The sequence below is a fragment of the Nyctibius grandis genome, chromosome 13 (genome assembly GCF_013368605.1).
Source record: "Nyctibius grandis isolate bNycGra1 chromosome 13, bNycGra1.pri, whole genome shotgun sequence".
Taxonomy (NCBI): domain Eukaryota; kingdom Metazoa; phylum Chordata; class Aves; order Nyctibiiformes; family Nyctibiidae; genus Nyctibius; species Nyctibius grandis.
This window is the reverse complement of record NC_090670.1, coordinates 7854558-7868020: the sequence shown is the minus strand read 5'-3', so window position 1 is coordinate 7868020 and position 13463 is coordinate 7854558. Positions and strand designations below refer to the sequence as shown.

At 38.4% G+C, this 13463-nt stretch overlaps 1 protein-coding gene across 4 annotated transcripts in view; it reads left to right on the top strand.

Annotated features, from left to right (window-relative positions):
- The window catches only part of LOC137669695 (integrator complex subunit 6-like), a 42570-nt gene that overhangs the window by 23350 nt on the left and 5757 nt on the right, over nucleotides 1-13463 (top strand). For 3 of the 4 annotated variants that reach the window (XR_011049159.1, XR_011049158.1, XM_068411948.1), the window contains exons 7-13: nucleotides 612-775; nucleotides 1857-2009; nucleotides 3618-3750; nucleotides 9796-9890; nucleotides 10626-10736; nucleotides 12391-12606; nucleotides 13094-13217. Coding sequence is in view for 2 of the 4 variants with exons in the window: in XM_068411948.1 (XP_068268049.1) it covers nucleotides 612-775; nucleotides 1857-2009; nucleotides 3618-3750; nucleotides 9796-9890; nucleotides 10626-10736; nucleotides 12391-12606; nucleotides 13094-13217 (996 nt within the window). In the remaining 2 variants the exon portion in view is untranslated. The remainder of the gene's footprint in view (nucleotides 1-611; nucleotides 776-1856; nucleotides 2010-3617; nucleotides 3751-9795; nucleotides 9891-10625; nucleotides 10737-12390; nucleotides 12607-13093; nucleotides 13218-13463) is intronic. The other variant, XM_068411949.1, reaches the window with a different exon arrangement.

Genomic DNA, 13463 nt, shown 5'->3' with positions numbered 1-13463 from the left:
TGTGAAGGGGAATCTGTGCTGGTACACTGCAGTGGACTGGCGGAAAACACTGGTCTTCCCAGTACAGAGTGGGATTTGAGTGATCTGTGAATTCTTACTAATTAAAAATGTGACAAAAGCTGCTCCTGCAAGATGCACCCGACTTCTCCGTGAAACTTCTCTCCACTTCCAGTTTCCACTAGTGGCAGCATCAGTCATAGCGCTTTGCATCCCATGTAGAAAGGCTGTAAATGCAAATTATCAGTCTTTACAGGTGCAGCAGAACTAAAACCGACAGGCTTGCTGTTGCCTATGAGATCTGTGTCAAAGTGCTCAGCTTAAGCAAATAGCATTTTCTGTAATATGTGAGTATGCCTTGCTGCACTGATTATCTAATGGCTACACCGCAGGAGCAAGAAGGGTAGATGTGGGCAACTGTTATCATTGTTTCGCAGATGATGCTCTTCTACATTTTTTTTCAACCACTGAGGTAAACATCTGTATGTCTTTGAAACAATTGTAATGAAACACCTTATTGGTTGCTAATACAGAAATTTTGCTGGGAGACAAATGCATGCATGTAGCTTTTTATTTTCTTTTTTTGTTGTTATTTTGCTTTGTTTAAATTTTAGATGGACTTGTTGATTCATCCAGGCCCATCAATTCATTTGCTTCTCAACCGTGGCATAGTTGTCATAAACTCATTTATGTACGGCCTAACCCTAAAACTGGTGTTCCTGTTGGGCATTGGCCAATCCCAGAATCTTTTTGGCCTGATCAGAATTCACCGACACTGGTAAGTAAAATAAGAACTGAAAAAAGGATTCTACACCTAATGAAAACAAACTGAAAATGAATAATGAAGTAGTGAGTGGTGTGTTTTGTGGGTGTGGGTTTTCTTTTTTACTCTCTGTTTACTAATATGATCTGACTTTGCTTTATTTTTAACACAGACTGGTATAATCTAATGTAGATACTGTATGCTGTGATGTTTTTTGCATCTGGAAAGTTTACTTCCATGTATATGGTTAAATAATTTGGTAAATGTTTTATAAAAGATTATAAAATTTATCTATAAATTAGTTCACATACCACAAATCATAGTGAACCTATTAAATTTTAATCAAAGCATTTACAAAATGCATTGATATGGAAAAAGGAGTATTTGTTTTTGATAGAAGATCAACCATATTTTCTCTGCTTAGTATTACTTAATGTATGGACTCGTCTTTCATTAGCAGGAAGAATTAAAACCGAGAAGAGTTACCCCATTCAGAAAATGCAGGAAAACCAGCATTCATTTGTCCTTTTCTTACTGAAATGATCATACATTTGGCGTGTCTTACTAGCCTTTCTAAACATCTCTCTTTTGCTAGGCATGTTATATTTCTGTACTTTGCAAGTGCTCAAGGTACTGTTTTCCTCACCATGATTCAAGAAGAAAAAAATCAGACTTGGTAGGGAATATCTTGAGAGATCCTTCGCAAAGTGAGCATGTTTCACATCTGTAATTCTGTGAGCATCAAGCTGGGAAGCAGAGTTGAAGTTTTTTTCTTTAAACTTGTCTGTGATACTATAGGTTGATTGGCGTGGAGGCTTTTAAATATCAAGATAAATAGTTGAATATTAACCATGTTTTTCTCTTGATGGGAAGAATGTGTGTATGGCTTCTTTTTTTTGAGTTAGAGAATTAGTTAATTAACTTATATTCTATTGTGGGAGCTTGTTTCTTTTTCTCTTTTAAATGAAATTGTAGAAACTGAGAGTTTAAGCCTATAGGATGGTAAAATACAGGCATATGAATCTTTTTAAGAGAATTGATTTGTTTACCATAAATACCAGACAATTTATATGGTTTTTTTTACCCTTCCTTTTAGCCTCCGCGCACAGCTCACCCTGTTGTGAGGTTCTCCTGTGTTGATTGTGAGCCGATGGTAATAGACAAGCTTCCTTTTGACAAGTATGAGCTTGAGCCTTCACCCTTAACACAGTACATCTTGGAACGAAAGTCTCCCCATGCCTGCTGGCAGGTATTTGCCCTTTATTTGATTCTAGAAATGTAATGGGCATCCTGAGGTACTTTAGTCTTTGTAAGCCTGGAGAATTGGGGTCTGGTTGCAGACTCTGCAGTTGATGAGCAGAAACATGTCAAGGTTTCATTTACCTCCTTTCTAATAGAATGATCAGGAGTCAGAATGAGCGTTCCCTCTACAGGCTTTGTAATCTCATTTAATTCTGTTTCTAGGTCCATCTCATTTTGCTAAGAATTGTGTCCCGCAGGTTCCATTTTCGGCTAAAGTGAAATTCTCTGTAGGCTTCCATTTGCTTACAGGGAAAACCTAGCACTAGTTTCCATCATGTTACCTAATCAACAGCTGCAAATAATTTCCACTAGATGGTTGAAACTGCTAATGGGAATTCAATGGAAGCTGTTGATCTTGGTGACTAGATTGGCCTTGAAGAGGTCAAAGTTCTAGTTCTGTTGTTGAAATCCTTTGTTACATGCTCCTTTTACGATTTTTGGATAAGTGACTTGTTTCTGCATCCTTTATAAAATAAGGCTTGTAATTCCCTTCTCAATGGTGTTCTTGTAAAGAATAGTTTAATATGTACACCAGGAGTACGCTTAGTATGATACTTCAGCTGGAGAGGTGGGTTTGGAGGTGTCTTTCATGTTTCTGCTTCCCTAATAAATATTACAACTTAACTGAAAATGTAACATGCATATTCAGAAGAAAAAATGAAGTTACTTTTAATAAACTAATTTCAAAATGTCCTTTAAGCATTCATAGGTACATTATTTGCATAAGTTATTAAAATTGCTCCGCTGTTTTTCAAAAACTGCTCTTCTTCTCCCAGCTACATATCAGACCCTTAACAAACTAGAAAAATAGGCTCGTTGTCATAGAAACCATGTAACAAACCCTGTTCCTTATGCCCTGAAAAAAACAGAGGAAAAACTCTTCCTTTTTACTGCAAGGTTTACTTTTTTTAGGAAAACTATTTTTGGTAAGATGTGGGTTATTAAGACTGTCCCAATAAGAATATGTGCCATCTTTATCCTGTTGAAATAGTTATTTATTTGTATTACTTTTCAAGGTTAATATCACCATATGTATACACTTTAAAAAAAGTCAATGTTAAGAATGTTGGTGCTTGGCATAATTAAAAGATGTTTCTTGAATATTAGTTTTGCTTAATTTCTGTGCTTAAAAAGTTTTAGATTTCTTTTATCAGTGTTGTAAATTTTAGTCATGCTATTTTAAGAGTCAGAAGACTTAATTTCTAATAGATTGGTTTTTTTAACATACCATCAACAGATGTCCCCTAACTTATTTTAAATAATTTCAAAAACCTTTCAGAGCATCACTTCAAAGTAGTTTTACTAAAGCACTAAAGATTATACTGTGAAGAGCATTTCCACACTGACTGGGGATACGCTAAATGTTGCTCGTCTGTGTTGTGACTGGGGAATGTAAGTGCATGCTCATCCTCATGTATGGGACCTCAGACTTGCTGTTCTTGATAATTTGCTGTCTTAATGCAATTGCATTCAGATTGATTTTAATTTTTAAATGCCTCATGCTTTATATTCTTCATATTCTTCTAATACAGTGATATCTCTTATCCTTTATCAGGTATTTGTGAGTAGCAGTGGAAAATACAGTGAACTTGGCCATCCGTTTGGGTATTTAAAAGCAAGCACTACTTTAACCTGTGTAAACCTCTTTGTGATGCCTTACAACTATCCTGTTTTACTTCCGTTGTTAGGTAGGTAATAAATTTACATTGGATTGCCAAAGCAGCTGCTTCCCAGTAAAATAAAAACAATAATGGTTGGTGTTCTGCCTTAGTTTGAGACATTATAAAATAATGGAGATCACAGAGTAGAGAATGTTGCAAACTCTTTAACATAATTTGGGAGGAGAGGATTTTCATACCCCCTCTCCCTTTTTTTCTCTCCAGCAGAGGAGGAGAGCTACCTGCTTCCAGTGCATGTTTGATGCTGTTCACCTCCTAGACACGTAGCCTCTTCCTTAACCTGGAGTAAGCTTCAACCTCCATTCTTTTCCCTCATTTAGGGTGTGGTGTATCCAGGTTTTGCAGTTGCTCTTGTAGCAGCTAATTTTTTACTGGAAGATCAGATGCAGAATTTGTCATGGGTGTTGGGAAGAGGGAATTCCCTGACGCAGTTTAGGGCAGTCAGAAGGAATTAAGCAATGAACCAATCTACATTTCTTCCCTGCCCAAAGGACCAGTGTGTTTTTTTCACTCCCACAATGAAATTACTTTCTACAGGAAAGATGGTATGAAAAGGTGCTATGTGAATAACTGCCATAATAATTGTGGCTATTAGCGTTCTGGCACAAAGATAATGGCAGAGAGAAGACTTTCCTGGGTGCTACTGACCCTTTTAGTTGCAGTTGCTGTAAGGCTTTTTTGTTCTGTTTTTTGTGGGTGTGTTTAGTGATACAGAATAACAGTGGAGATCAAGAGACTTAAGATTGACTCTTACTGTCTTACACGGGATTTTTCCGTTTGTTTCTAGAAAAAAACTGCCAACACAGTTGAGGAATGCTTTTTCATAATACTGGTCGTAACCAAAAAAAATCTGTGCTTGCTGATAATTTGAGTGTGTCTTATATAGTCATCCATGGAGCCTAGTAATTGTCCCAAAGTGTGCAAGTAGGACACTTCTAGACTAAATTAGAGTTTCTGCAAGTTTGTGGCTACTGAATTACTGCAGCAGATCCGCTAGCTGAAAAGCCATCACTGGTACTAAATGAATTTCCCTATTCGTTTTGATGTTGACATTTGTGGTTCTGCCGTGTCTTCTCTGGCAGCTCTTGTCTTCCCCCTGCCCTTTTTGCAGGGGTGTAAAGCTCTTCCTACTCTTTGGAGAAAGGCGTTTTTCAGTATTTGTACTGCTATTCTGCAGTTTACTCACCTGGTATCCCACATCTTAAATTTCTGAAGGCTATTTAAGGGAAAATGCAGAGCTTCCATGTTGCCTGAGCTGTAAAGTGGATGTTTTCTCTAGAGCACAACTACTGTGCATTCCCTGTTGTTAACACAAACACATACAGAAAGTGTTACCTTTAGTTCTTGTTCCAGGACTTTGTTTATCCTTGCTCTCTAAGGCACGGTGGAATCAAGTTCTGTGGAATATACATAAAACACAAAAGCAGATCTGGCCCCTTTTCTACTTAGCAGTTCAGGAAATAACTAAGATGACAAGCAGCGTACCTGTTAAATTATTTGTAGATGTTTCAAAAAATACTGACTCTGTGCTTGTCTCTGTAGGTAGGTAGGGGTTCTTTCTGTTTTTAAACCCTCCCCCTGTGTCTGTCTTAATGCTTACCTGTAGTGGATACTGATGGTTCAGTTGAGGACTGATTTGCATGTGTAAAAGCTTTCATTACTCTCACCCAGTTTAAAAAGGATGTAAGAACTTCCAAGCCCGGGAGAAGTCTGTTCTGTTCAGCCACTACCACCCATATTGGAGCATCAGCGAGGTTCTAGTGGCTACTGCCCTACTGGTAGAATTTTGTGTTGGAGGGCTGGGACTTATCTTGGGATAGTACCATGGATAATCTCTCTCCCTTCCTTCTAGCGACTTATCAGACAAAGCCAAAACGACTTTACAACTGTATTACTTATAATGTCTTATCAAATGGCTTACATGTGTTCAGCCTTATAAACAGATAGCATGATGCTTAAGATTTTTTTCTTGCATTTTTGTATTCCTCCTGCATTCTTGAGCAGGGAAAGTTTTAATTCTGTTTTTGGAAAATAATGTAAGAGACAGCCGGAAAAGACAGGTAAGATAGGCATGCATGAGGAAGCTTGCAGGTGATACTTGAGCAAACCAAAACAGGTTTTAGTGGTCCATTACTGAAGGAGGCAAATTGTACCACATCCGATAGACTTGGTGATTTGTATCTTGATTTCTGCAAGAGTGGATTTGGGAATGCTCTAGCCTCTCCTAGCATGTAACTTAATGGGTCTGCTTTTAGAATCTGAAGCTTTTTAAGGAAAGGAGCCAATTAATGAGACTTCATCAAACAGTGAAGCTGCACAGTCCATGTGTTAACCTGACCCGTGCACTATGGTAAATTGGTTGTCTGACAAAAATTGTGGTCTCTAGATCTTTTACAGCGGTAAGACAGACCATGTGGGATGTGCTGTTGCAGCTGAGCAGCTCCTTTTTGCTCTCACAGGAAAGGCTAGAGAAGCATAATGACTAGCTTGGGGTGGTGCTTCGCTCTGAGAACTGAGGAGGTGGGGTGCAGTTCTTGTCTTTTTTTTTTTGTTCAGTGTGAGGCAGACTTCTGAAGACAGAACTTTTCACAGGCAGATGCTGACATACTTTGATGCTGAGTGTGTTTGGCCCATGGATTATAGAAACTTCCTTTTGAAGGATTGTTGCCTTTATCTGATCCTAGCAAAGCTATTGTACTTCAGATAGTCTTCTGTTTAAAAACAATTGTACAGCCAAGTTCATAAAGTAGAAGTCAAAGGAGGGGTTAGAGAGAGAGCTTAGCAAAGATGAGGTGTACTGCTGAGCGCTCCTGCCTTGCCTAAGATGTTTCCTTGGCTGATCTTAGCTGTGTTAGTGGGAGGGCAGACACTGCTGGGCAATAGGAGTGATTATTCATTGGGAGCATCAGCAGAAGCAGTAGTGAAACAGCCATGATGAAAATACCATGAGAAGGTGGTTAATACCCTTTCTCTGTGGGTCTAAATATGCAGAAGGATGAGCATTTAGAAAATGTCTGCCTGTGAAGGACTGCAACATGGACATCAAAGTTCCCTTTGATGCTTTTGCAGACTCCTTGAGAGAACCTGCAAGTAATAATTTTATATTTTGGAAACCAGGGGCTGTCTTTCTCACAAAAGTGAACATAGCAAGCTGTGGCACTGGGAGGGAGAGCCAAACATTTTGTATCGGTGGAAAAGGAGTGCCATAATACCTTTTTTAATGGTGGATACTATTTTACATTGTAGTGCCTTATTTTTAACTAGATTCGTTGCAGGGAAGGATAGTGCTTTCTGTGAATGTAAAATGATGAGTCTCTGCTGCTTAAAATGAAGGAGTATATTAGTGCAGAGGCATTAGAAAGCTCAGAGAATTATAGGAGTCAACAGGGAATGGTGGTGTACTTGCTCAGGTGGAATTTAATGTGAGTGGTGGGGTTTTTTTTTTTTCAATAAGTTTTTGTTTTGGATTACATGGTGCAAGCTGTCACTCACAACTAGACTGTTGTCACGTGAACTGTTCTTGTAATTAGGCTCCAGATGAACTACAAAAATTACGTGCTGACCATTCTGTCTCTCATGTTCTTTTTTTTTTAACTGTTCACTGAGCTTAAAAGTGCATCAAGTCCCCTTATGTGGTACTGGGTATTAAAGATGTGTATTGGTATCCTTTGGTTGTTTTGTACATTAATCTGAGGTGGATAAAGACTTTGCAACATAGTTTTAAATTAACTGGTCTGTCTGTGGTTTTACCTGATCTCTTGAATTGTTGCAGCTTGTGGCCCCTTTCTCTTGTTTTTTTAATACCATGTTCTCAATTATCCAGTGCTTTTAGCTCCCTCTGAGTTTAGAAGTAAAAAGAATTCTGCATTAAGTGGACTATCCAGAGAGTAGTATCTGAAAATGAATAGGTTGGGTTAAAACTGATTTATAAAAGGATTTTTTCAATACTTTGGATTTTATCTACAGAAGTTTGGGATTTAATCTGTGAAAGATGTAGTTAACTGGGTTACAGTTTGCTTATTTATGTAAATGATTACGTGCAGCCCAGGGCACAGTGGAAAAAGTACATTTCAAGTGCCTGTGTTGGAATCTGCTGACAGTGTATGCCTCAAACTCTTTCGATAGAGGCAGGTAAGATGTTGATGGTGATGTTTTCTTTGAAACTTGTGGCTGTGTTTACCACCATGACTGTCTTCCCTTTTAGAGAGCAGGAGTTCCTGCAGTGAGTTCATGCTGTGGGGAGGCTCTCATTTTAAATAGACAAATCTCTGCTGAAACTCTACTTAGATTTGAGAATTTCTTACTTGGATAGCAAATATCAGGGAGGTGCTCCTGCATTTGACTTCGCAGACTATAGGTGTGCTGTGGATTAAGAATCATAGCTAGCTGAGCATTATGTGCCATTTAAAGAGTGGCTGTGCAGTCGAGCTGCAGGGGTTATGTACTGGTACAACCTTCACAGTGCAGGAGGTGAGACAGTAATAAAGTGCTGATAAGGGGTTTAAGGTTCAAGCTGTCCTCGTAACCAGCTCATAGACTTTAAAATAGGACATACTATGATACTGAACATTTTCTTTTTTTTTTTTTTTTATTTTGAATTTTGGGAGAGGAGTATAGTTTAACTTCCATTTTGCTGCAAAAAGCTAATAGGCTTATAAGATAAGAATGGATGTTATTTTATATTTGCCATATGTCATGATATCTTCACAGGTTCTTGTGGATCATAGTGCTAAGCATGTGGTATATTGAGATTTTAAATGGAGTTCGAACTTGTCCTCTCGAACTCCACCCCACTTCCTTCAGGCCAGGGAAGAGAACAATTAGCATCTGTAGTGTGGTTTTTATATGTGCTACAGAATTCATTTAGATTGGAAAATACCTGTAATTAAGTGTGGTTTGACTATGAGAACTTGGAAAATTGTATCTTAACATCTGTTCGATTTGTGCAGAATACTATGAAAGTAAAATTTTCTTCTCCAAATATGTCTTCATGAAAGCTCAATCGGGAGAAAACATTTTCCTTGCTGCATCTGTCTTTTGCACACCCTCTTCTGTGCATCTCTCTCTCCTGCAGCTCTCCCTGGTTAATTTTTGGACATCCCTTTCTCCAGTCCTGCATATCCTTCCATTAGCCTCACTTTGCCAGCATGTTACAGCCCTACTAAGGAGAAACTTGATCTCAGTTGATAATCCATAATTTCAAATGATGAATTGCAGGATACTGTGTTTGTTTTTGATGTTTAGAGATCACTGTTACGGTTTGTAGTGTGCATGGCAAATAGGTACATGCTTCAACTCAGTGTTTCCTAAATGGCAATATGCACACCTCTAGTGCAAGCAAGGTATTTCTAAAGCAGTATCCAAAGGAAATAACCTGTCTGGCTACCCCTCTGTTAAAGGGCAGCAGTTTTTGTAGCTAATGGCTGTCTGTTGTCTATATCTGGGAGAGTTTGCTGCTCTGGCACGAGGCAGGCAGTGTGGCTGGAGGTACACCCCTTCTCTGCCTGGGGCAGCTGCTGCTCTTGTCAGCAGAGTCCAGCAAAGCTGACCAGAAAGATTCCCTGCTCTGATATTTTTCTCTTTCTTTCCTTTTGATGCCCAAGGATGTTTTTATTGGAGACCAGAATTCATCATACAGGTTGAATTAAAGAAAGCTGGGCTGAAAATGGAAATTGAATCAAATGACTGCTGTTTGGTTTAATCAGATACAGGGAGTCCGTGATGATGCAAGAGAGAGGCAAGGGAGGTGAAACTCTGTAACAGGTGGATCTGTTGTACCTTCCATGCTGCTAGTAGTTGTGTGCAGTATTTTAAGTCAGGTGTACCTTGTAAATTTGCCTACAATGAGGACTTGTTCTGGATTGTCTACTGCAGCTAGGACTGGGGATTCACAATCCTTCGAACCTAAAGTTAAGGACAGCTTTGTGGGGAAGCCCCATGGGGAGATGGGTGGAGGGAGAAGAAAGGGGGGGGAACTTGGCACGTTGAATTTTGGATAATGCTAATGGTCTGGGACTATATAAATGAAACCTCCTTTTGTTGTTCTTATTGCAGATGACTTGTTTAAGGTTCACAAACTTAAGCCAAATCTGAAGTGGCGACAGGCTTTTGACAACTACTTAAAAACAATGCCTCCTTACTACTTACTGGTATGTTCCTTTTCTCATTTCATCCTCCTGGGTATAATAGCTGGTGTGACCAGAGTCCTGTGCATCATACCTCTTCCTAGTAAATTTTGTTTACATAATTATGATGACATTTCAGGTAGTAAACATTTTGCTTTGCAGAGGTATGTAGATCAGGTCAAACATTTTTAAGAAATGAATAAATTTCTAGTAATATTAAGTAATAGTAACTACATTAAGATATTTAATATGTTTTCTGTTCATTAAATAAGCTTTAATCTAAAGTACTTTAGGTTGTTTAGAGAAGCCAAATTTGGCATTATTTTTATAACTTGATAAGGAAAAATGGAGATTTGTTTAGTTATAATGTGGGTGGGGTGTTAGAACTTGGGAAGCTGATAAGAGAACTGGCTGGGCCACGTAAAGGGTGGGAGGAGGCACCGTGTCACCTTTTACATGTAGCTTGGACAATGCACCTCAATATGGACTTGCATCATCCCGGCTATTCTGGTACTGAGCCTTTGAGTGGAAATTGCCAGTGGCACCACACCGTGTGGTGTCTTGGTAATAACGTCTGTTGTGAGCTAGTTAGACTACCAAACTCATGTCACACGTTATCTGAATAGACTTGAATTTTAGTGGCCAAAAGTGGAAAAGCTAGAGCACTAATCCATGTGCCTTAGCTTCCTGTAATTGATCTTATAAATTTTTTTTTAAAGATTTATTCTCTTACTATTGTGTATTTTGTTTTCCTTATAGCCATTAAAGAAAGCCCTAAGGATGATGGGAGCTCCAAATCTGATATCAGATAATTTAGATTGTGGACTTAGTTACAGTGTTATCTCTTACCTTAAAAAACTCAGCCAACAGGTAGTATTGATAAAACCTTTGCAATTAGAAGTGCGTTGATTATTTAGTTTGTGGTAATCTCATTATAAAGCAGTTAATCCCTGTGGGAGTTCGTATGGGTGTACAGCATATATTATAATTGAAGACTGGTGAGCATTTCACCGCAAATATGGATGAATCCAGAGTGGTTCTGTAGCCAGTGATTGTGCCTTCTGTAAGTGGTGGAGGGGAGTGCGAAGGAGACCTCTTCAGCTACGTTTTAAATATCTGCTAGACCTTTAAACTCCAAAGATTATCACTAATTGGATTTATGACTGCTCTTGCCATTGTTCTTCACAGCTGAAGTCAGAGGCTTGCTCTCAGTCTCATGTTTATTTCCATGTGTGCCTTGGCAACGTGTATGTTCCAAGAAAATGTGTACGTTCTTGTCCATGGGGAATAAAACAATAGTGCAAGCTTTATATCTGAGCTTCCCGTTTCCTTCAGGTCAAATCCATTCTATGTGTTAAGCGTGACCTGGTGGGAAATAGTCTTACATATCTTTTTGTCAAGAATGCCATTTCAGGTGTAACTGTCTGAAAGCCGTGCCTCCTTAGCACAAATGGTTCTTGCCACAGTAGTTAAATATGTAGAAGTCAGTGGGGAAGCAGTGCAGCCTTTAAAATTACAAAGAAAAAATCCTCCGCCTTAAAGAATGCACAAAATACATTTGAAAAGCCTCTGAATGACTGATGATCTATTAGAAATAAAACTTCCTGTGGTATTTCAGTAACTAAATGATACGCAAATTCATATTATTTATCTGCAATGTGGAGTTGGAATGGCTTGAGATGGCTACTGTGGTTTTCACAGACATTCTCAGCACATGAAACAGTTTAAATGTATTGGATGCAGTATAAGCTCCTGTATAGGGACAAACAATTCCAGAATTCTGCTGTGCTCCTGCTGTCCTTAAATTCAGAGTTTCCCACAGATAATGAAGCCAGCTCTGCAGAGGATGAGACCTGGGGGAAGGGGGTTTTGGGGTTTTGGTTGGTTGGGTTTTTTTGGAGGTATTGCAAGTGGATAAAAATCTTACTTTGAATACAGTTAAAGCTTAATACAGTAAAATTATCTATAGCTATAAAAAGAAATCTGTGCTAAGTGGAGAAGTAATATGTTTTTAGAAACTTACTGATGAAGCAGATTTCTTTTACCACTTTTCTCCCTTATCTTGTTGCAAACATACAGTGCAAACCTTAGTTTGTAGGTTGTTTCAAAAATGAAATCTGAAATTATGTTACTGTATCTGAATAATACTGTTGTTGTGTTAGAGTGACCTAAGGCATCCCACCTTCCATTAATTTTTTCTTTCCCTTTAAAGATGGTTCTTCAGGGACACAAAAGAAAGTCTCAGACTTGCAGCAAAATCAGGGATATTCACAGACCTCCTACTGGCATATAAATTTAGATACACAGGCTGAATGTTTTTTTCTGTGTGCTAGCACATTAGGATTTCTTTCTACTTTAGATCTAATCTATGTAATCCAGTATATCCCTGGGTAGGTAGTTGTCCTGTTTGTTGAATAGTTAGGAACTAAATTTATAGTTTTATTCTGTTAATGTACTATGTGTTTTATACTGGAAATCTGCAACGCGTGCTGATTCTTTAACTCGTGATGTGATTCCATTTTAGACAAAAATAGAGTCGGAACGGATAATAGGTTCAGTGGGTAAGAAAGTTCCACAAGAAATTGGAATAAAAGTGAAAAATCACTCCAGTGGCCTCTCCTTGGTACACAGTAGGGACTTTAAACAACTGCTGCAAGGGATCACTGGGGAATCTCCACTGAGACTGGCGGAAATGAATGTTAAAGAATTTGCTGGCTTCCACATAGGACTTTTAAACAAGGTAAAGAGTGTAATGATCTTGCATGATTAAGCAGTTGTCTCAGCTGTTTTAAATGGGTAACTTTTATGGACTTAGTGTAGAAGAAGGAAGTAAGTACTTTCACTGAATCGTGAAGAGCGCAGCATGGGCTTAAATAGGGAGAAGAGTAAATGCAATTTTTTGCACTTGTTTTTGGGACACTGTTTGAAAATCCCATGGTAGTAAACAAAGATTACTGTGTTTTAAGTGGCAATCTCTGCAAAAGACAGCTAGTGTTGTTCATCCAGGAATTAACATGCTTAGTCTTAATGGAGCTGAAAGTGCTTATGCTGAATTAAGGTCTTGTTGAAAAGACAGTCATTGAGTCTGCTGTATCCAATAACAAAGCCCTGAAATGACTTCAGAATAATTTTTTTAATAGTTAACATTATTACAGTTCATAGAGGAATTTCTTTGTGCATGAGAACTGAGGAGTTAACTGAAGTTACTTGTTTTGTTGTAAAACTAGGATTTGAAGCCACAGGCATTCAGAAATGCATATGATATTCCTCGTCACAGTCTTCTAGACCAGCTAACTAGAATGAGAACCAATCTTCTAAAAACACGCAGGCCTATCGTGGGGCAGGATGAAGGTAAGTAGCCACTGTTCTTCATTAACAGTTTGTAGAGAGTACAGCTATTTTTTTTATTTTTTTTTTTAATTCCCTGAAGTAGTGTTTTTTGTCCTACTGTGGGAGCAGAAGAGGACATTGCATCATTTGTTGAGTCACTCAGTGTCCTTTTCTTAACTCTGAAGGGGAAAGAAGGAAATTTTTGCCTCTGTCATGGAAGATGTCATGCTTGCTTTGAATTTTAAAACCAAGTTTCATGGGAGAGCT